Below are 21,975 nucleotides of genomic sequence, written 5' to 3' on the forward strand. Positions count from 1 at the left end.
TTTTATGATTGAATTGAGTTTTAAAGATAGTTAAATGATATGATTTTTAAAAAAAAGCTTCAATGGAGGAGCTTTAATGGTGACATTGTGTTGAAGAGCTTTAATGGTGTTGAAGAAGATATTGTGTTGAAGAAGAAATTGTGGGTAGTTAAATGATATGATTTAGTTGTAAAATGGAGCTTTAATGAATGATTTAAAAAAAAAGCTTCAATGGAAGCTTTAATGGTGAATTGAGTTGAAGAAGAAAGAGTGGGTGGGTTGGGGGGTGGAGAGGGGGTAGGAATAATTTTAAAAAATAAATAAATATTTTTTTTAAAATAATATAAATTATATATTAAATTATTTTACACATGGCAGCTTTTAATTGGTCAAAAAGTCAAATTCAAGCCCTTTCACGCGCATGTGGCGCGTGTATACATGCAGAGGGTCAAAATGGTGTGTTTGCAACGAAATAAAGAAGAATCTTGGGGTAATAGGTCGAAGTTAAAATTTAGGTGTCTTTTTGCAAATCTCAAACAAGACCAGGGGGTTAATTATGTATTTACTCTTCTTAAATTGCATATTTATACATGTTTTTGATGAAAACAAGAGTTATTGAATGCTTTGAAAATTTGCACGCGGAACAAGTTCTTTACTTGATATGATATTGAAATGGTTATTTGAGATATGACATTATTACTGTGAATATTCTTCACTTACATGAAAAATAAGTATTTTTGACATGTGTTTTTATTCAAGTTTAGATGTAACATGATTTGACATGAACTTTAAATGATATGTACTATTCTGAAAAATGTTTTCATATGAATATCCTATTGTTTACAAAGTATAAATGGGAGTAGACCTTGATTTGAATCTCGTAGCTAACAGCGGAATCGTTAGATCTGGTGCACCGTGTATTTACTGATTACTGTTACAACCCTCGCTAGGGGAAGGTAGAACTAGCGTATTGTTACTGATCTCTCTCGAATTGGGACCTTCTGATATGACATTTGACTCCTTTATGAGGGGTCCACTGTTATTGGTTATTCTTGATGTAGAATGTCACACTAATTACATGATTCATTCTTGGAAACCTTCCATATATGTAATATTTTATATGATATAATGCTTATCGAGTTTATTACTGAACTATTGGTTCAGTTTTCTTATATGAACAAAGGATAATGTTTATTGCTATGATTTTCTGAAAGAGCCTTTATTTCATGATGTTTTCGAGACTTGTTCCCATTAAAATGGTTGTGGTAAGTGTTATTACTCACTGAGCTAGCGTCGCACTCTTTGCTATTATTTTTACAGAGAACGCAGGTGACAGTGAGGATTACGTTAGCTAGAGAGCTCGAGGTAGCATATTTCTGGTAAGCCCCGCATTTTGTTCACGTGGGCAAGAGTTTACTTCTTTGTTATGTTATGTTCTTTCAAAACTTTTAGAGTCTCTCCATAGTTATTTCTTTAGAGTTTTGAGTATTCTTTCGCTATTTTGGATTCATGGAGTATTGAACTTCCTCTCATTTTTGAAGATAAATTTCGTATTATTATTGGTGGTATTGATACATTATTGTTGATTTGGTGAATGGTGTTGGTGTGATGGTTGTGATGTTGGGTTGTTTTGTGGTTTTGAGACAGCGGATTTTCTTGTTAGGCCCAAAAACTGAAGAAATTCTGTCCAATTTTCTGTAGAATTCTGACGGGACTTGCTTTGGAGTCCTAAACTCCTTAGCACCCGTCAAGATCCTATTTTGAGTTGTGACACAAATATAGTTTTATAATTGATAATCCCTAAAAGGCAATCTCTATATTCTCATTCACTGAATGATGATGTATAAATTATTTATTTTCTATTTAATAATTTTCTTATAAGTTATTCTTCATAGATTATCTCATGAATAGTCCATTCAACACAATTCTTTTATAACTATTCGTTAATCAAAATACTCTTAAGTGGACAAAACATATATGAACCACATAATTGTAGTTGCAAAAGTTACTGTCATGAAAGTGAATTTTATGGTTAAAAAAGGGAAGATCAAAAGGCATAAGCTTTGGAGCACACAAGAAATGATAAAAATAGTGCTTTTATACTGTCATGAAAGTGAATTTTATGGTTAAAAAAGGGAAGATCAAAAGGCATAAGCTTTGGAGCACACAAGAAATGATAAAAATAGTGCTTTTATATTTAGGGTGCGGCCAAATTCCAAAATGGTCCTTCAATATATTCTTAAATAGATATGATTTTTTAAATTTATCAAAATTGAGTGCTAGTTTTTATCACCATCAAATATGTAACAAGATATGATCGTTAGATTTTTATGAAAATATGGGAAAATAGGAGTTTAACATGAATCTCAGTATCTCAAATTGAAGGTGTGATTTTTACATTTTCTAATTATTTTGGTGTATTTTTTGGAATTTGATATTTCAACTTTTAAGTGCAATTTTTATTATTTTTAAATTTATTTTCCCGGTATCTTTTGGCATTACAGTTTTTAAGATTTAATGAAAATTTTCTAATGTATTTGGTTGAATTTCTTTTGCACAACTTCTATTAAATTTTAATATTCAAAATTAAAATATTTGACAGAAATCACAAGTATTCACTTTGATAAATATATAAAGGACCAAATTGCTTAAGACTAGGAGTATATGTAAATGACCTTATCATTTGATATACCTCGAACATAATGGACCATTTTAGTCACTTTCTCAAACACATCATTTTGTTATCAAGATATTTTTTGATAAGGTTAATAAAAGTGAAAACGAACGGGGCAGCCACTTTCAGGGTCGATGTTTAATTTTTAAATAGTGCTTAAAAAGGATAGTTTGATGTACAAATATTTTTGATATATAAAGAATTTGGGAAAAAAATCCACTATGAGGGTCTATCGTATGTACTCTTATCTTGCATTTCTATCGATGGCTATTTTTAAAATTTAAACTCGTAAACTCCTAGTCACACAGCTAAAACTTTATTAGTTATTCCAGGCTCTCCTTATATTAGATAGTTCTTGGTGTTTGAATGAGCCTTTTTTAAGTGACTTAAAAGTCAAAAGTAGGTAGCAACTTACTTTTGAGTTTTGATTTTTTTTTATTTTGTAAGTCTATAATAAAATACTTAAAAACACTTTTTTTCTTTACCAAAAATCTTTAAAAATAAAAAAAATGCTTATTACCAAAAAAAAAAAAAAAACTTAAAAGATAAACCAATCCAAACACCCTCATGCTTACAAATCTTTTGAATGCTTAGCCACAACTTAAAGGTCAGTTTATATTACTTATTCTTCTCGTCACTCCTCATATTTTAAGACAACGAGTTTTGAATCAATTTTTTTCAGTTCAAAATTTAATGGTAGTATTTAATTTACTAAAATTCAGTTTTTTACTTAAAACTCCAATATTGTATTCTAAGATTCAGGTTTATAGAATTGTTAATTGGAATATAACTTATATTTACAAAGTAATTAAAAATAGTCACAATTTAAGAAAGACTAAATTTGTTTGGTCTCTTTTTTTCTTTTTTCAAGTGCCTATTGTTGTAAGGTAAAAGCAAATATTAAGTTTGTTTCAATGAAATCCAACCACACTGAATTGTATTAACTTTTCATATAAATAATTGATATAAAAAATGAAACTCTTTGTTAGAGCCATTTAATAGTAACAACTTAAAAGACAAATGTAAGTGAAACTTCTTAATAATTTCCTTAGTTTTCTGCAATGTTAGAATTGGACTAAGAATAGTATTCTTGAATTTCATTTATATAAATTTCAATTTTCAGGGCAATTTGTACAATTTCGAAATTCAAGATAGTTTGTATATATTTTGAACTCTACGATGATGAAATTTCATTTGCAGCTTTCAAATTATATAAGTTTGTAACTCTAAGACATAGTCTTGGAGTTTCACTTGCAGCAGTTCAAATTTTAAGAAAATCCCCAACAAATGTGTGGCTATTTTTAACTTCTTTGTCATATTTTAAAGTTGCGACTATACTTTGCAAATATTGGCTATGTTAAAATAAACAACCATAAATGTGAATACATAGTTTTCTTATAATTTTTTTTGACCTTCTACTAGCAAAGATGTCATATAACTTTGTCAAGCTTAAGGTCTTGGGAGTGAAGTTCTATAACTCTTATTACAAAAACTTAAATCAAATGACGAATGAATATTTTGTCTTTTTAAGATTTGTTTTGTAATCTTCAATGACTTTCGATCACTTCATTATTTGCTAGATGACACCGTTGATGTTGCGTTTGATAAGTAAGAATCAGTACAAAATGAAATTTAAAGCGAAAGCTCTCAACTTGTGTAAAATCTAACAAAGTTCTACTTTTATTTTTCACTTTATTCGGTATTCGTTTTTGAGCCCGATACAAAGTCGCACCGGAAAGTCCTCTTTGGGAGGTAAAGCACTTCTTACCAAAGGCGATGCCAAATCCAATGTTTAAACCCGAGATCTCCGATTAATGATGGAAAAACACAGGGGCGGAGCTAGTGTGTTGTATGGGGGTTTGGCCGAACCCACTAGCTTTTGCGCAGACCCTATATTTGTAAATAAAAAATTCGAAAAACGTATATAATTATATATGTCAGAACTCACATACAATGTAGTTTGTTGGTCCAGTGGTAGGTGTATTACCTTCCTAGGTTGAAAATGGGGGTTCAAATCCGACTAATCACATTTTGCTAAGTTAAACATTCACACACTTTTGCCAAGTCATTTTTTATTTTTAAAAAAAAATTTTAAATTTTTTTTTTGATCCATTAAAAAGAATTCACGCAACTTTTTGATCCATTGAAAATTAGTTTGATCTATGCTTTTAAAATTTGATTAATTTTTCATGAATATATTCTTAAAACATTCTCGTTCGATTCGTTTTTTTGTCATTTTTGACATATTAAGATTGTTTTCATATTTTACCTTTAATATTAATTATTTTTTTCTTCAAATTAATTTCAAATACAATAGTAATAAATATATTATAATAAAATAGTTATTTTAATTGATGGGCGAGTAACTAAAAGGGAACAGAGAAAGTATACACTCCACGCTTTTTATCACTTTTTTTTTTAAAAGATTCACGTTAACTAAAGTTTTTTGTCATCTTTCAGTTGAAACTTAAGGAATATATAAACATCAAATATTATTATTATATTATTAATAGTTAGCTTCTCATTTTGTCAACTTTACGTATACTATATATGCCGTCATATTGTCGCCTTCCTGTTTTTTGCAATGATAAATGATGATGCATAAAGTGTTACGTACAAATGTTGAATGCTGATTAGGGGCGGCTCAACCCTTTAGGAGAAAAGGCGGCTGCCTAAGACCTCAAAATTTGAGGGGCCTATTTTTGTTTAGTAATAATAAATTACAAATTTTAAGAAATATATTAAATACTATTTATAGAAAAAAAGAAAAATTTTATATAAAAAAATAAAACTCAAGGCCTCCGTTTGATTTTTACCTTGGGCCATAAATTTGCTTGAGACGCCCCTGATGCTGATGATGTCATTCTATGCTTGATAAAAAAATAAAAAAATAAAAAAATTTAAAAGTTGCTTACATTCGGCTGACAAAATATTTCATGTATGCTAAGACATACTATATGCTTAATTAGAATAAAGTTTGGTTATAAATTTTAGTAGTAGATTTTTTAAAAAAAAAATCTTAAATATTTGTTTGATCATGAAAAATTAATCAAATTTTAAAAGTATAGATCAAATTATTTTTTTAATGGATCAAAAAATTGGGTGGATTCTTTTTAATGAATCAAAAAAAAAAATTAAAAAGAAAATTAATTTTTTAAAAAAATATATATAAAATAAAATAAAAATGACGTGGCCCTCTAATAAGCTGCCATGTGGTAAGACTGTTTTTAAAAACCGGCCGTTAAAAAGTAATGGCATGGATGAGCCAGTTTTGTAACGGCGATGACATAAAAGAGCCCATCCTTTAACGGATGACATAAATGAGTCATTTCTGATAGTTCAGTGGCATATTTGAGCTTTTTCCCAACTAAGTATTATTAGGCTTGCTTTTAGCCTTTTACAACGGTCAAACATTCACACTTCTACACTTTTTTATAAAAACAAAACAAAAAAGAAAAACAAAATTAATTATTATTGGGCCCATAATTATTAAAGAAAGGAGAAAAAAAAACTTTACCAAAATCCCAATACATCCCGCAGAAACCTTTTCACTTTGGTCAATTAGGCTCTTGCCTCTTCGTCTCTTCGAACAAGAAACGTCAAACGGGTTATTATTTTTCCAAATTGCACTTTTGCTGCTCTTCCAAGGTATGTAATGTGGTTTTCATTTCTCTTTCAGTTTTCGCAGATGCTAGATTGCTAATTGCTAGTCTCATAGTTTTGCATCGAAATTCATGAGTCACGACCAATAAATTGTGATTAGATTTTCAATTTTGCTTTAGATTTTGGGTTGAAGTGTTTTAGTATGAATTGTTTATGTAATTCTGTTGCAACATATATTTTTTGTATTTTGTGAATTGTGATTGCAATGCAGTAGCGTTCATCGTCGATATGGAAAAAAAGTGAGTGAATCTTTCACAACGGAAGGTTTTCGAAGTTGGAACAAAGGCATAGAAAAGCTTAAAAACATGTGGGTGAAGTAAATAATGTTCATCGTCGATGTTTCAAGATGTGGGTGAAATGAAATAGTGAATAGTGTTTCGAACCCCAGACTTTAAAGTCTGACTCCACCTCTGGAAAAACATTTATCACTCCTCCACGATTTGACGGTATACCAAAAACATGGCAAGGAATGTTGATGGTCTAAAAGGTTTACAAATGAACAAATTGTCGTGACAAGAACACTAACAAAATACGATTCAAATTTTTATTCTTTTAAAAAACAAGCTCAAAGCTTACGTCCAATGTTTGTTCATTAATAAGGTAATGCTATGCATTCATGATCATAAATAAGCTTAAAACTCACGTGTTAAAAAATATACAATCATGTAGTAAACACGTTAAAAAAAAAAATCAAATGCATTATTTCCCTTCATAATGAACTAACTTGATTGATGGACAACGAAATCTACTTTTATCAAGTGGCGCTACCCCATAATTATTTTTCCTAATTCACATTTACATATTATTTATAGCGAGTAAGATGACACCGCTTGACATAAGGTGCATCTATTGTTTTCAGCTCGAACTATATATATATATATATATATATATATATATATATATATAGTTGAAAGCTTTTTCCACATTTACATTTATACTAAGCTACTAGGTTCTACAGCAGAATATGTTTCACTTCTTATCGATATCAACTACTTACATATATAAGGCCATTGTGAGTTGAACAATATTGACCACTGTAATTTTGCCTTTCACAGGATTTTATTTGGAGAGGAATTGGATGTGGAGAGTTCTGCATACATGTCAGCTATTTCTTTAGCAAAGTATGCTCTTGCTTGTGGCCTTTTTATCTGAAAGAAGGGACAAGGAATACAGAAAAATGCTTTGAGCAATGGAGACTTTTTCTAGTTGTCTAATGATCGTGGAACAACACTCACCTTGAACGTCGGAGTAAGCAGATCATTCTCTATGGTAAAAGGCTCAAGCACCAGAGTGATAGCTTTTGCAAGTTCGAAACCTCTCAACTGCGAAGTATTGACCATGAGAAACATGTTGATAACACGAGGCACTACATTTCATTTGCAGGGGAATTCAAATTACCTTTGCTTCCTTTCCAACAGTATTCATGTCTTTCAATATTGTAGCCTTTGCTCGTGGATCAGCGCAGAGCTGTTTCATGTCTTTATTCTGCTCTCGCCAAGATAAATAGGATCACGTACAATACTAACAAATACTTCTTAACTCTAAAATGCTTCATAGTTCAAATAAGTCTAATGAAAACTTTACAATTTTTATTAATGACGGTTGGAACTCTTTATGACCATATGAACATTTCATTAGGAAAGTATCAGCCAGATACATTGAATTTTCAGATTCCAGATTATGTCTTGAGTGCCTATGCTACACAAGTGAAAGCGTATTTCTTACATTTCAACGTCATGTACGATTGCGGAAAGAAAAGAAACTAGATCCAAAATAAAGAGCATGATATTATGATTTCACAAGATGATATAAATTATGGAGTTATTTCTCAGGGAAACATTCTAGGTTAAAGGGAAGAGTAAAGAACAGAGAAGTGAAATATTGAGGCAAGACAAATAATCAAAGAGGTATCTTCCTCTAGTTTGGTAATGAGGTGAAATGATAATGGACTTGGATTGTTATTTTTCAAGTTTCTTTTCCATCTACTCTCAGGACGTGTATGTTCCAAGGAGAGAAATCAGTAATGCATATTTTAATTCTTTTACTGACAGATTCATCTTATGTAGGAGGTAAAGAACCCGGAGGGAAAGGACCAGCCGTCCTGTTCTACACAGTTCATTGCATTGCATAAGGTAAATGGTCTTTTAGGTTCACTTGTATATCCTGCGCGGCTTATATTATGATGAATATTGTTCTGATCTTTATTATCTCGCTCTCTATATGACAATAGTGTAAATCTGTGCAGTTTTTCATGAGAGCAGGTTGAAGATGTAAGAGGAATTCAGGGTGTCACCTTGATGCCTTCATTTACAGCCCATGCTTTCAACATGTTTGGGTCCACACAGACTATGGCTACCAGAGAGGAATTCAGGCTGTCACCTGACAAAGCAGACAAGAGTACAGTAGGTCTTCTAAAGGCTTCATACATGAGGGGGAGATTTTCTGAGATGCCATATCTTACCATGTACAAAGCACTGCGCAACATACTTGCTCTTTGCATAAACGTTCTCAATTTTTTCCGGGGCAACATACTCTCCCTGTGCCAACTTGAAAATATTCTTCTTCCTGCAAACAAGTAGCAGAAGATAAGACTTTCTACAAGTAGCCACTGATCTCCATATATCGTGCAACTTCAGTAAAATGGATTATACTACAGGAAGCAACCTTCTTTGATTCTCCATGTTCGAGGAACATAAATTAGATCGCAATAAAGGAAGAAGAACTACTTCTAAGGGCCGTTCTAATAATTTCAAAGGAAGTACTATTAGCTATCCTCTCACCTATCAATTATCTTTAAGCGCCCCCCAGGTAGCCACAGTCCAATGTCTCCGGTGTGAAGCCATCCATCTTTGTCAATCACTTCTCGCCTGAACAATGACATTGGAAAATTTAAAAATTTAACTTGGAGACTCCCTGCGTATATGCAAGCTACAGAAGGGTGAGTAAGTTAAGGATATGCCCTTACGTTTGTACGTCATCCTTGTAGTATCCCTGGAACACTATGGGGCCTCTTACACAAATCTCACCACGGGGATAAGGCTGATCTTCAGATGTATAGTTCATCTCAGGGACATCAACAAGTTTTATTTCTAAAACATGAAAACATAATTAGTCCTTGTCCATCATAAGATAAATGGAATAATAACTTACTTGGAGTCGTACTAACCACATGCAGGATTAGGAGAGCCCACATGACCAGATGAGATATCGTTCAGATCCATGTTAGTTATAACACAGGAACTTTCAGTCATTCCATACCCTTCTACAACTTGACAACCAAAACACCTGAACAGTAAAACTATTGAACTCATTTCACACAAAAAGAGTATCTGATCTCAGTTATGCTCGTAAGTTAATCATAATTGGTGAAATATAATGCAGTTAAGCATGTTCAACTCACACCCGTAAGAAGTCCATCACGTGAGGAGATAATGGTGAAGCTCCTGAGACCATATACCGAACTCTTCCGCCTAGCCTTGCTTTTATTTTGTTGAATACCAATCTATCCCAGATTGGGGATGGATTTTTTCCTGGAAAAGTAAATAAGAATCTACATATATCATAGCAAAAAGAGATGTGCCTTCCTTCTCTTCATAAGTCAATCCTTCTAGAAATGCAACTACAGAGCTGTTTGGAAGGTCATACTGGTAGAAATGCACCAAAGGCGCAATCCAACTATAAAGCATCAAAACTAAAAAGCACCGTAACATAAAGCACAAATTTATTTGGTGAGCTAGTTAGGGAAAATATAAGCCACCTGCCATTCCCAACCTCATAAACAAAGACCTTAATACCACCAAATGAGCAGTACCACAAGAACAGAAAGCAGCTTTCCTGTCCATTTAAGTACTTTACTTTCTCATTTCCCTTTTTTTCTTAAAGTAGTCAACAAGTGAGTCGTCAGCTCACAGCAAAGTTTTCCAGGGAGTTTACACCTTTTGATCCCCTTGAGTGGCTTCATTTTTTATTTTCTTAGTATGATGATGATATGAAATGAGTTCAAATGAAAGTGAGGATTCATATTGCCGACCTCAACTTATTGGGACTGCGGCGTAGATATTGTTGTTGTTTGTTCCCTTTTCCCATCTTAGCGAGAAGAGAGAAATGAATTTACAGATAGGGAGACGTCAAGAGTCCATATCAAAAGAACTGCTTCGGAGGTATTTGAACTTGATACATTTACTCATAAAATCAACAAAGTACTAAAGGGGCTAATTCAAATAGAATAACACATCAACATCAAAACAAAACCTATTAAGCAACATTTTAAATTAAAAGGGAATTATCCCACTGGTATCATTAAGGCTGAAGTATTCAGTACAAGCTGTCTAGATCATAGTTTTCATTTTTAGAAAGTTGTGGCTATGTCATACTACAAGTGGTTTAACATGAGGACACTGACATATCACTTCTGTAACAGCAGCTAAATTGATTGACGTAGACTCGGTAAAGGGACTGACTGCAGATCTCAATCTACAAATAGCTGTTGAAGGCTCATCTTTAGCTGAAGCGGGGCCAAACCCATGCAAGCACATACAGCATACTCTATAGATGTTAAAATTCTTACAAAATTTAATATTCCAAACCCATGAGACATGACAAATTTACCAGTCATAAGTTAGAACATGCAGTAATCATGTTTCGGGAGATTTCAAACAAACTGAATACATTTTTGTCGGCTTTAATCAGTATTATCTGTGTAATGCTGTTGCACTGTCGAAAGCTAACTGATAAAAGGTTCTTGTCATTTTACATAATGAAAAAATGATTCTTGTCAAATATGAGACAATTAGCAATTCAAGAGGACATTAAACATACAATGTTGGAATTATTCAAAACATTCTGAAAGAATTTAGTTAGTTTTTTTTATGTGCAATCATAATATTCAACTTGCTCAAATAGAAAAAATGTTGCTCTTAACTCCGAATGCACCGATATCCATACTAACATTCTTCTATGTGAACAACATTAAATTCTAAAGAAACATCATATAATGCAAACAAGATAAAAAGAGGTTCAAGATGAGTAGGTACAGCCATCTATTTCTCGATAAAGGTAAAAATACCTCACCATTAAAAATTGCTTGCTTCTTAGCATTGTAAGCAGCATTAAACATCCTCTCTCTCAGAGAACCAGATGTCTTCACAACATTCATAATGCTGCAAAAGGAAGCAGCTAAGTTAACTAGGGATCACATAAAACTAAAATTAGCACAAATAGCAAATCAGTATCAACAGTCACTTACCTGGCATATAATTTATTGTATAATCGAGGAACGCTGCAGAAGAGAGTGGGCCTTAGTACAGCCATATCATCCACTAATTTCAGATTATCCTGAACGCAGAGTAAAGTTTAACACAATATTTCCTAGAGAAATGTGAAGACATTGCTTAGAACAAATCCTCTTACCCTTAGAGGGTGAACATTTTTCCTCTCTGTCAACTAAGCTTGTAGCATTGTCCTTAATAATTTAAAAGTGTGGAAAATCTCCCCTTTTGATTTAGTTATGGTTAAAAACTATTATCTTGACAGTAGAAATACAAATTCAGCCCTTCATTTCTTTTACATTTACCTTTTGGTTTTCTCCCTTTTCGCCACTTTCAGAACTACCAACCTACTTCACTGGGCATGGAACAAGACGAAGAGGGGAAAAGAGAGAAAAATTTAGAACAGGGTGGAAAAGAAAAAGGACAAGGAGGGATGTAGACATTCAGAGGAAGGAGAAACAAAAGTAGCACTAATCAGCAGGGAAGTTAATGGATGGTTTCTGTTGGCATAGAAAGAGGAGGAAGATGGAGGGAGGCCCCCTAATAAATTAAACAAGTTTAGAATAAAAGAAAAAAAATCATGAGATATAGAATTTCTACTTTTCCCTGGGGATACTCGCACAGCAAGCCTAAACGGAGAGTCCAAAAACTTAAAAAAGTTTCAGAGGAAAATGCTATAGATTTAATCAAAGCAAGTAAACTCCTACTTCATTACAGTTTAAGGGGCTTTATTTTCCTTTACTCTTGATAGTCCTATTCGTTGATTTCACAAGTATGTATTCTTCCTTAAGAAGGAATTCAGAAATTAGAAACAAAAAGGAGCAGAAAGAATGACAATGGGTAAACTAAGTAGCAAATATCTGTTCAGTAAAAATGTCACGAAATCTATAACAAACAATTCACGTTATCTATATATGCTGAATCTCTTGCACAGTGATATCATTGATTTACAACCTACAAATTCACATATTTATTCCAGCGATGAATAGCTTTATGCTTTTCCAATATCCCCCTACAGTTGTATTAGTTGTATTCCATGTTTTCAAGCCGTAGTTTGAACAGATTCATATCGAAAAAAATTAAGTCACAAGAATTACATATAGTTTTGGATGAGCTAGAATAATTCGTAGACTTGACAGAAACAGTTCATGAAAGGACTGCTAAAAGAAAATCCAGAAAGCATTCTAGGTTAAGTCTCATACTCCTTGATAGAATCCAGAAGCTCCTCCAAAATAGACCAGTAATACTTGGGTAGCCCTCTCAAGTATATGTGCCAGCGGAAGATATGAGATGTAACTATAAAAATTAGATAAAAGTTTCAGAAAAATCAACAGTTTCCGTAGAAAGTTTCAACTAAATGTACGAGATGTTTAGCTCCTGAATTTTCAATAAAAAAGTGATCCATACTGATATTTGGTTTGTATATAATCATGAGCACTCACATGTCTGAAGTGTAAAGTGTGACGCCAATACTCGTACCAGCAACATTTGCAATCAGGTTTGCATGGGTCAAAACAGCACCCTATCAGTTTTAAAGAAATGAAATTTTCTTCAATTCTGAAACGCAATAACATTTAGAATTGAGTAGATAGTAATATGATGTACCTTTGGGGTCCCAGTTGTGCCACTCGTATAGCATATTGTAGCAACAGCCTCAGGGTTTGGTGGGCAAAAGGGCTGAAGATTGCTGAGACCCTGAAGGAAAATCATTCACTTATACTATGAATCATCAACAATCAAGTAGTGAAGTACAAATACAGTAGATAGCCGCATAAACTATCCCACAAGATTACACAAACAGGATAATAGTTAAGAGTGTATATATCTGAATACTGAAGAGATTTGTGTCTTTCCATTGTTATTCATGTTTACAGGAGAATATCTTAAAACACAGACGACACACTGTAAGATAAATTTCAAAGGGCACATGAAATGAAACTACGAAGAAAATATAATATTCCTCTTATGTCCTCCTATTTTCATAAATTGGGGGGGGGGGGGGGGGGGGGGGGGGGGGGGGGGGGGGGATAATAACGTGGAAGGTCTCAGATCTGGCCAGCCAAAATAGATTCAGTTGGAGGATGGAGAGTATTCAACTGAACCCAGCGTTTTCAATACAGAGTTTAGATTCTGAAACCATAAGTTGAAAAGTCCAAGTTCAATAACAAGGACATAAAGATTGAACTCATAAGTCTGAATCCGCCTCTGCTCCCATAAAAGAGTTTCACGTAATGAGGGAAAAGTAGAGGCAAAAACGTTACACATGCACCAGTATCTAGAAAGGAAAAACAGAACATATTTCCATGAGTGCTTTAAAAAGTTATTCTAGTGATAATCTTCAATGTATGAACATGTAATCTCATGCTACATTGAGAAATGAACCTTTTGAAAGACAGGAGAAGAGTTGCAGCTACTTATAGCAGTAGACATTTTCAGTGCTGCTAGTGAATCACACTTATGTATATATCTCCTGCTACTCTACTCATGTCACTAACTGAGATATGTTAAAAAGATCATATGCAGCACAAAGATACCATGAATGCTAAGTTCACATCTCTGCATCTTCTTATTCCTACTCGGCACAAAATCTAAAAGTGCTCAAACCTTGAAAATACAACTTGAAAATATATTATCACCTGACTAAGTAGTATTGAATACGATATGATCTCCACTCCAGATGACGGCGTAAGTGATGGAACTCTCTCATCTACTGCTCCAACTACCTACACCATACCCAAGCCAGATGAGGACAGATGAATTGCAAATTGGCAACATCATAATTATGCATCAATTTGATCACTATAAAGGTACAGTGCTGCATACCACAATTAAATGCAGTGAGGGAATCTCCGATAAGAAGCTAAGCAACTGCAAGTTGAAGAGTAACGCCATAAATAAGAACCGCAAGAGTGATTTTAAGGAAAGAAATGTATGGGAGAGAAAGGTCCATCGAGTACATCTCTTTCTATACCCCTGCGTTTAAAGTTTGCCAAATTCCAGGATGTTGATATTTTTTAAAGCCTTTTTAAATATATAATCCACGTATGAAGGTGGTGGGAAGTTAAGGCTCTTTTATTAAATAAATGGTCAAGGAGAACACAAGAACAATATGGACAGTAGAAAGTAGATCTGAAACATCAGGTTCTCAATCCAAATGCGACAATTGTAGCAAGTAAAATAAAGTGTTCCAATATTCTGTCTGCAAAAGAACAATTAATCTCAAAAAATTTCTAAAGCCCATACTTGAAACTGCTTGATTCTTCAACTTCCATGTCACCTCAACAGAACTTGTAAGTAAACTCACATGATTTAATGTTTCTGGCACACAAAATATAGCTTCAATTGCTGCATGGTTTGCAATATATTTTATAGCTTCTGGACCTACAAATTTTATGGTTTAGGAGTTTTAGCAATGTTAGTAAGATCTTAAATGAAGTTTCTTTGATAATGTCTGAATACCAACCAAGAGTATCATATAAAGGAACAGAAATATATGAATACGCAGAGCAGGCATGGTCGACTATCAGCCATTCTGGTCGGTTGATGAAATATAAACCAACACGAGATCCCTATCAAGAAGCGAAGAAAACAAAAATGATCAGTATATAAACATAAAAAATAGACTTACTTTATTTTTTTCCTAAAAATGAGAACAAGTAAATTAAGAAAGAGAACTGAAAGCCTTCGAAATTGGTTTTAAAAGCTGATGAAGTGAGTTGCCTTTGGTATCTGACGACAAACTAGTGCAGAACCAATTGCTGACCGTGCAGTACCTGCCTCCCTGTAAGTCATCCATTTGTACCTGTAGAGTATGTTACATTGGATGAGTATGCTTTGAAGATAAATCGTAATCTTAATTACAGGCTTCCAGTGGCTAACATACTCTCCTATTTTTCCATCTTCTCGAACTCGTGATCCCAAGTATTTGCAGTCTGGAAACGCCTCAACCGAGCGCCTAAACAAACAAACAAATCAAAACAAACAAAGATGAAAAATAATTCAGCCTGTGGTGAATTTTCTTGATAATAAAAGGAAAATGGGGAGTCGATAAGCCAAGCTTGGTTGCTCACACAAAATTGTCATGTAAGGTACCAATTTCTGGATGATCCGCAAATCTACTAACAAGCTTCAATGGAGAGCGAGCAGATCTGCATTTTAAAAAATTAGAGCTCAATTGTGCCTCAGAATACATAGAGTGATTTGAACCAACTGTTCTAACCTGTACACATTCCATTTTCCAGTCTTCAGTTCCTCAGGGAGTGTTTGACTAAATCCTTGCTCTGGTGACAGTCCAATAATTAGCAAAACAGACAATGGAGGGCAGAGAGATAGATAGAGCACAGAAAACAAGGTAGCTTGATCACCAAGTTTTAAGCTAGCAAACTGTAAAATGGAGGTCATAGAAACATGTAGAGGAGTGGACTACGATATCAATAAATCCAACAAATAGCTGGACATTCGACCTACATTATCAGGCAGCGTGCAGCTGCTCTCCAAATTTATACCTGGTATGGATCTAGTATGAAAAAAGGAAGCAAAGTAAGGTGTAAACTACTTTCGAGGGACCATGTGCTAACTATTTAGTTCAGTCCTGCTCAAGTACGGGAAAATTTCTTAAGCTTGCCCTTCGGAATTGGAGAAGCAGGATTAGTAACCAAGATATCTGGGATAAGAATTGGAGTTATCCAGATATAACAGAATCTACTTTATCAACACAGCCTAGTTGACAAAAAGAGAACTTAGCTAAATACAAGTGAGGCATGGTTCTATAGGTCAGCTTGCATCATGTCCTAAACAACAAATCAAACAACAATTATTATCCATAATGCAAAGGATCGTTTTCTTCAAGACTCATAGTGCTGGTAGTTACCCCCTACGGATACTTTGATTCAGCCCTGATAATGATCAAGTAAATTAGTTGGAAATGTTAATCTCCTGATCATCCCTTTCCCCTCCCACCACCTCCCCAAATCGACACAGCTGTATAACGAATCAAACCTGAAATGTTGAATTCAGACTTAAGTTGATCGATAGTAGCCTAAAAAGATAGTGATGTGGCACACTGTGAACAGCCTAAATCCTAATTATGTTTGTAGATGAGTTGAGACTCAATACACAATTGGCCTTTTATGTTAGGCCCTCTCTACAACTATACACCAAACCTTCCTTCCCCATTCTCAAAGAGACCCCGGTAATTGGTGGAAGTGAGAGTTGATCTCAGCTTTAAGTAAAAACAATATACGCAGTATAATCCCACAAGCGGGGTCTAGGTACGGTAGCGTGTATGCAAACCTTACCCCTACCTTGTCGGCTATTTCCGAAAGACCCTCTGCTCAAAGAAAGCAACAACACAACATTTATGAAGACATAAACTGATCTCAACTTTAAATGCCAGTACAAAAATTCTCCAATTATCCAGAAGCACGGTAATTAGAGAGCGTGGAAGTTGATCTTAGGCTTAAACACCAATGTAACACATGCTAAACGTGGAGTTTAAGAGTATGTGTATGTCAATCTCAACTAAAACTTGCAATATTTTTTTGTTTGGCTGTATCCAAATCTTTTTAATGATCACATAACCAACAACATATAAGGATTTTTGATCTTACAGCATATAAGGAGATTTTAGCTTATTTGATTTTTGCCACATGTATAGTAAATCACATAACCAACAACGATTGTACTGGAGTGGTAAGTACTCATTCATACTTTTGCCACATATATATAGTAAATCACATAACCAACAATGGTTGTACTGAAGTGGTAAGTACTCATTCATACTTTTGCCACACACACACACATATATATATATAGTAACAGCCTGTTTGGATGGTGGTTTCCATGGTACGGTATGGTATGGTTACCATGGGAACCATGTTTGGTTCCATGGTTTTCTAAAAATGGTGGTATGGTATGTTACTATTCCATGGTTTGATAACCATGGAATGAAGCAATTTATTGAACCACCAAATTGGTGGTGTGCCATGGTTTTCATTTTTCTTTTCCAACTATACTCTTCTATAATTTTCTTTAATCCTATTTTATCCTTATCAACAAAATACATGCTAAGACTACGCATTTGTTAACAAGATCGAAGATTGCAAGACTTCCTGTTTAGCAATATAAAAATTCAAAGAGTGAGAAAAATGATCACAGTTATTTAGTAGTAGTAGTTTTTAATGCCAATAAAAACTCAATTCGATCAAAAAAAAAATTGAAAATTGAAATGGAGGGAAACAGAATGAATGCACAAAAAGCATATACATGGGAAGTGATTTTTGAACTCTAAGATACATCCATGTATACCAATTGTTTTATTGATTGGGAAGTACTTCCCGATTACATTAGTTTGAGTTCGTCAAACCTTTGTTTAGCAAAAATCCTTGTGAATTTGGCATCTTAAAAGGATCATAGGCTAGCTACGATACAGTCCATCCAAACATGGTACTGTACCGTACCATACCATACCATACCATACCATACCATATTACACCATACCATACATTATGAAACCATGGCAACCCATCTTCCAAACAGGCTGTAAATCACATAACCAACAACTATTGTAGTGGAGTGGTAAGTACTCATTCATTCATACCATGGGTGAACATGGAGTCGACATTGCTACGGCGGAGAAGTGACGGTTGATGTTGATCACTGGCGGAAGTGATGAGGTGGTTGTGAATAGTTCCAAAACGACGCTCAGCTACTGAATCCATAAGGCCTCTCTCTCTATTGTTTTGGCAGCAAATTAAATTTTGGTGCTGCTTTTTTGGTGAACAACTATATAAGCCATGACATCAATGCATTTATACATGGAAGTATAAATGCTCATTTCATTCCATAACTCATCTTAAATATACTAACTACTACCTCCATTTCAAGTCTGTCTCTTTGAATTCTCTTCTAACCTCCACCTTTAGAAAAAATCTTTTGGCTATAAAAGTTGCGTTCATACTATAAATTAGTTAACTGTTAGATTTTTTTGCCTTTTTATGATAAAATCTAAACAAAGTTACGAAAGTCTTTTCACATTTATGATCAAATTTGAGCTAAAATATTGTGGTCATTTAACACTTGCCGTTTAAGTATTCTTAGTTATTAGTCATATTTGGAATTGGTGATGTTTTGTCCTATTAACTTCCCGTCTCATATTAATTAATTATTTTATTACTTTTATACGTGTATTAAAAAATTATAAATAAAAAATAATAATTTTACTATATTACCTCTTAAATTATTTTTGAAAATCTTACAAACAAAAAGAATTAATTACAAAGATAATATGAAAAATTTTAATTAATATTTTCTTGATTTAGTAAGAATAATAAGATGAACAACAAATATGAGATAACTATTTTTAGTAAGATGACCAATTAATATGAAACGGAGAAAGTTAGTCTTAAAAATTAAGTAATTAATGCTAAGAATAAAATGTAAAAAAAAAATAATTAAATATTAAAAGTGATGATTAAAAATAAGCAGAGAAAGCAGTTTATTGAGTTGTTTGTAACTAAAGGGTCATTTGGTAGAGTGTGCTTCTAAAAATAATGCATCCATTAATTTTATGTATTATTAGTATCGTGTTTGATACACTATTTCAATATATGTATAACTATTCATTAGTTATACACTCTATTTGGTATTAAAATCTATATAACTAATACTACATGAAAACAAAAATTCATGGTATCACTAATGCAGTGGGTTCTAATGCATACATTAGCATGGTTAAAAACACAATTGACTCTCAAGACCCCTTACACATTCTTTTCATCATATTTGTGATGAATATTTATTTTATAAATTGATATATTTAAATTTTAAAAACTATACAGTGCATGTTATTTTTAATGCATCAAATCAAACACTGCATAAAAAATAATTTTAGGATAACGAATATCAGTATTACTAATACACCATATTCAACACTATTTTTATACACTATAAACGATCCCTTATTATAACAAACCCTATAATGATCACTTTGATATAATCGTATCATTATTTTACTTTTTTATTATTTTATCTTTACTTGTTGATTAATAAATTTATTTTATACTTTATCCTATCTTTTTATAGTAGTTATACCTCATATTTTAGTTTTCTTATAGGTTTATCTACAAATTACTGATGTATGACATTATATAATGATAAAAAATGATAAACATTGTTAATCAATGAAAGAATACTATACAATAAAATATAATACTTTCTTCGTTCATTTTTATTGTCTAATATTGACTTGACACATCTCTTAAAGAGCAGCAATAAAAGAATGACAACTTTGCTATATTATTGTTTGAATATAATAAATTTAATATTTTTAAAAATAATCATACTTACTAATAAAGGTAAATTAAAAACTATAAGTGATAGATTATCTCTTGATTATCTAACTTGACCATGGAGAATGACATCTATTTTTACTTAACTATAAATTACATATACACACAAGGTAATTTTACCTTACTATATAAAATCCCATATTGGAAAAGAAATTACAAAAATTCCAAAGTAATTACTTAAATCCCTTAAAATCACTCTTCTCTCTCATCTCCCTCATACATATCAAAATATCATATTTTGCTCCTATTTTAGTGCACTGATTTTTGCTCCATATATGTGCTCTTTTATTTACGCCTACAATCAAGTTAATGTAATATTAATACTCTCTCATCCCCCTTCTATTGCGTCACTTATGTAAATTTTAGTTCAAAATTTTCTTTTTTATCTTTAGAAATTAGGAATCTGCCTACAGGTAGTTAGGGGTTTGGACTTGGCAATTGGCATACAATCTACATCACTAATTATTTATTTATTTATTATTTTTTAAATTGTTATTACTACTACTACTACTACTATTATTATTATTATTATTATCAAAACTTAATTCATGTACTGTCGGAATAAAGACTCTTACTTCCTTATTTACCAAAATTTGAAACGAGCATATGCTAATATATTTTTAATTGTATTTTTTCATAGTTTTCAAAGTTAGATCTTTGCTTTATTTGCTATTTTTTTGAAATTATTTAACCCATAAGTATATATTTTTTTGCAATGGAGTCTGGTGGTGTATTGTTATTTCCGTTGTTGATTTCGTTCTTGGTTCTTTTGATTATGAAGAACCCAATTTTGTAGAGAACCGTTCGAAGCACCGAAACAATTCAGTAACAATGAAGAAATTGAGGGAAGTTTCCGGTTCAAGTTCAAACAAGAAAGCTCCAAAATCGTCAAGTAAGAAAAAGGTTGATGATTCTGGACGACCACGTCTGCCAAAAGTTTAGTTATCATTAAACTATGTATTAGCAGCACTATTCTATGTATAAGATTTCATTATACAGTTGTTAAGATTATATAGTGAATTGTATAAGGTGTTCGTATGCATGTGAAACAGTATTAGATTATATTTATTACTTGTATAAGATTTACACATACATGCGAAATTGCTGTATGAGGTTATCTTTTATTTATTTTGACAGTATGATTCTATGTATAAGATTTCATTATACATGTATTAATATTATATTATTAATTGTATAAGGTTTACACATACATGTTTAATAATGTTCTAAAATTTGGTAACCTTATACATGAAACTATAATGTATGAAGATATTGTAACATTGAATTGGTTGATCCATACAAACGCTTCACTACATGTATATTACTTTAGCATAAAACATTACAATGATAGAATAAAAAGTTCATATTTATATCCAATGTATAATAAATCATTGTACATTAATTGTACAATTAACAGAACTTACTCATTAAACATTATACAATTAAATTTCAAATGTATAATGAACCCTTACACATTACTTTGTAACATTAATGCAAATTTTTACTTAACAATTGTATTATCAGATTCAATACTTTAGCCTAATTTAACATTTAGTAACCATTGTATATGATAACATTATACATTAGTTGATTAGTTGTACATCGATATTTTTACAATTAAGATTTCACATGTATAATGAACCTTTACACATTAGTTTATAATATAAATGCAAGTTCTTACTTAACCATTATATTATTAGATTTCATACTTTAGCATGATTTAACATTTGTTAACCATTGTATATGATAACATTATACATTAGCTGGTTGGTTATACATCGATATAATGTTGATCTTATACATCACTGCCATGCAACGTCTTATCATTTCAAACAATCATACAATCTGTAATATATGTGAAACAGATACACACCAACAAAATATTACTGTTAGCAGGAAATATACATCTAGAACAATTAAAGCATCTAAAGAAAACGAATTAACAATCATAAACGAATATAAAATTGAATAATCTTATTGAAATATAAAAAAAATTATTAAGAACTGAAATTGAATTAACGTTATTAAAACTAGATCATCCATT

At 32.4% G+C, this 21,975-nt stretch overlaps 1 protein-coding gene across 1 annotated transcript; it reads right to left on the reverse strand.

Annotated features, from left to right (window-relative positions):
• Positions 1-6,993: 6,993 nt before the first annotated feature.
• Positions 6,994-18,565, reverse strand: LOC107864092 (long chain acyl-CoA synthetase 6, peroxisomal). The gene is made up of 23 exons (XM_016710354.2): positions 18,182-18,565; positions 15,803-15,863; positions 15,654-15,731; positions 15,467-15,538; positions 15,304-15,385; positions 15,047-15,152; positions 14,888-14,964; positions 14,407-14,451; positions 14,220-14,306; positions 13,189-13,278; positions 13,026-13,105; positions 12,786-12,879; positions 11,562-11,650; positions 11,387-11,475; positions 9,717-9,846; positions 9,483-9,601; positions 9,282-9,405; positions 9,097-9,183; positions 8,778-8,881; positions 8,610-8,695; positions 7,715-7,801; positions 7,552-7,638; positions 6,994-7,464 (listed from the first exon to the last, which is right to left on the reverse strand). The coding sequence occupies exons 1-23, from the start codon at positions 18,300-18,302 to the stop codon at positions 7,366-7,368; spliced, it is 2,094 nt and encodes a 697-aa protein (XP_016565840.2). The 5' UTR covers positions 18,303-18,565; the 3' UTR covers positions 6,994-7,365.
• Positions 18,566-21,975: the final 3,410 nt, after the last annotated feature.

This window comes from Capsicum annuum, chromosome 3 (genome assembly GCF_002878395.1).
Source record: "Capsicum annuum cultivar UCD-10X-F1 chromosome 3, UCD10Xv1.1, whole genome shotgun sequence".
Classification (NCBI taxonomy): domain Eukaryota; kingdom Viridiplantae; phylum Streptophyta; class Magnoliopsida; order Solanales; family Solanaceae; genus Capsicum; species Capsicum annuum.

What these genes read in the sequence shown, in the direction of transcription:
- LOC107864092 (XM_016710354.2), bottom strand. Translation starts at nt 18,302, where the DNA reads ATGGATTCAGTAGCTGAGCGTCGTTTTGGAACTATTCACAACCACCTC. An exon ending in GAAGATGGAAAAATAGGAGA is followed by an intron (nt 15,386 to 15,466) that starts GTATGTTAGCCA and finishes CATACTCTACAG; the next exon opens with GTACAAATGGATGACTTACA. An exon ending in TTTGTCGTCAGATACCAAAG is followed by an intron (nt 15,153 to 15,303) that starts GCAACTCACTTC and finishes GCTTCTTGATAG; the next exon opens with GGATCTCGTGTTGGTTTATA.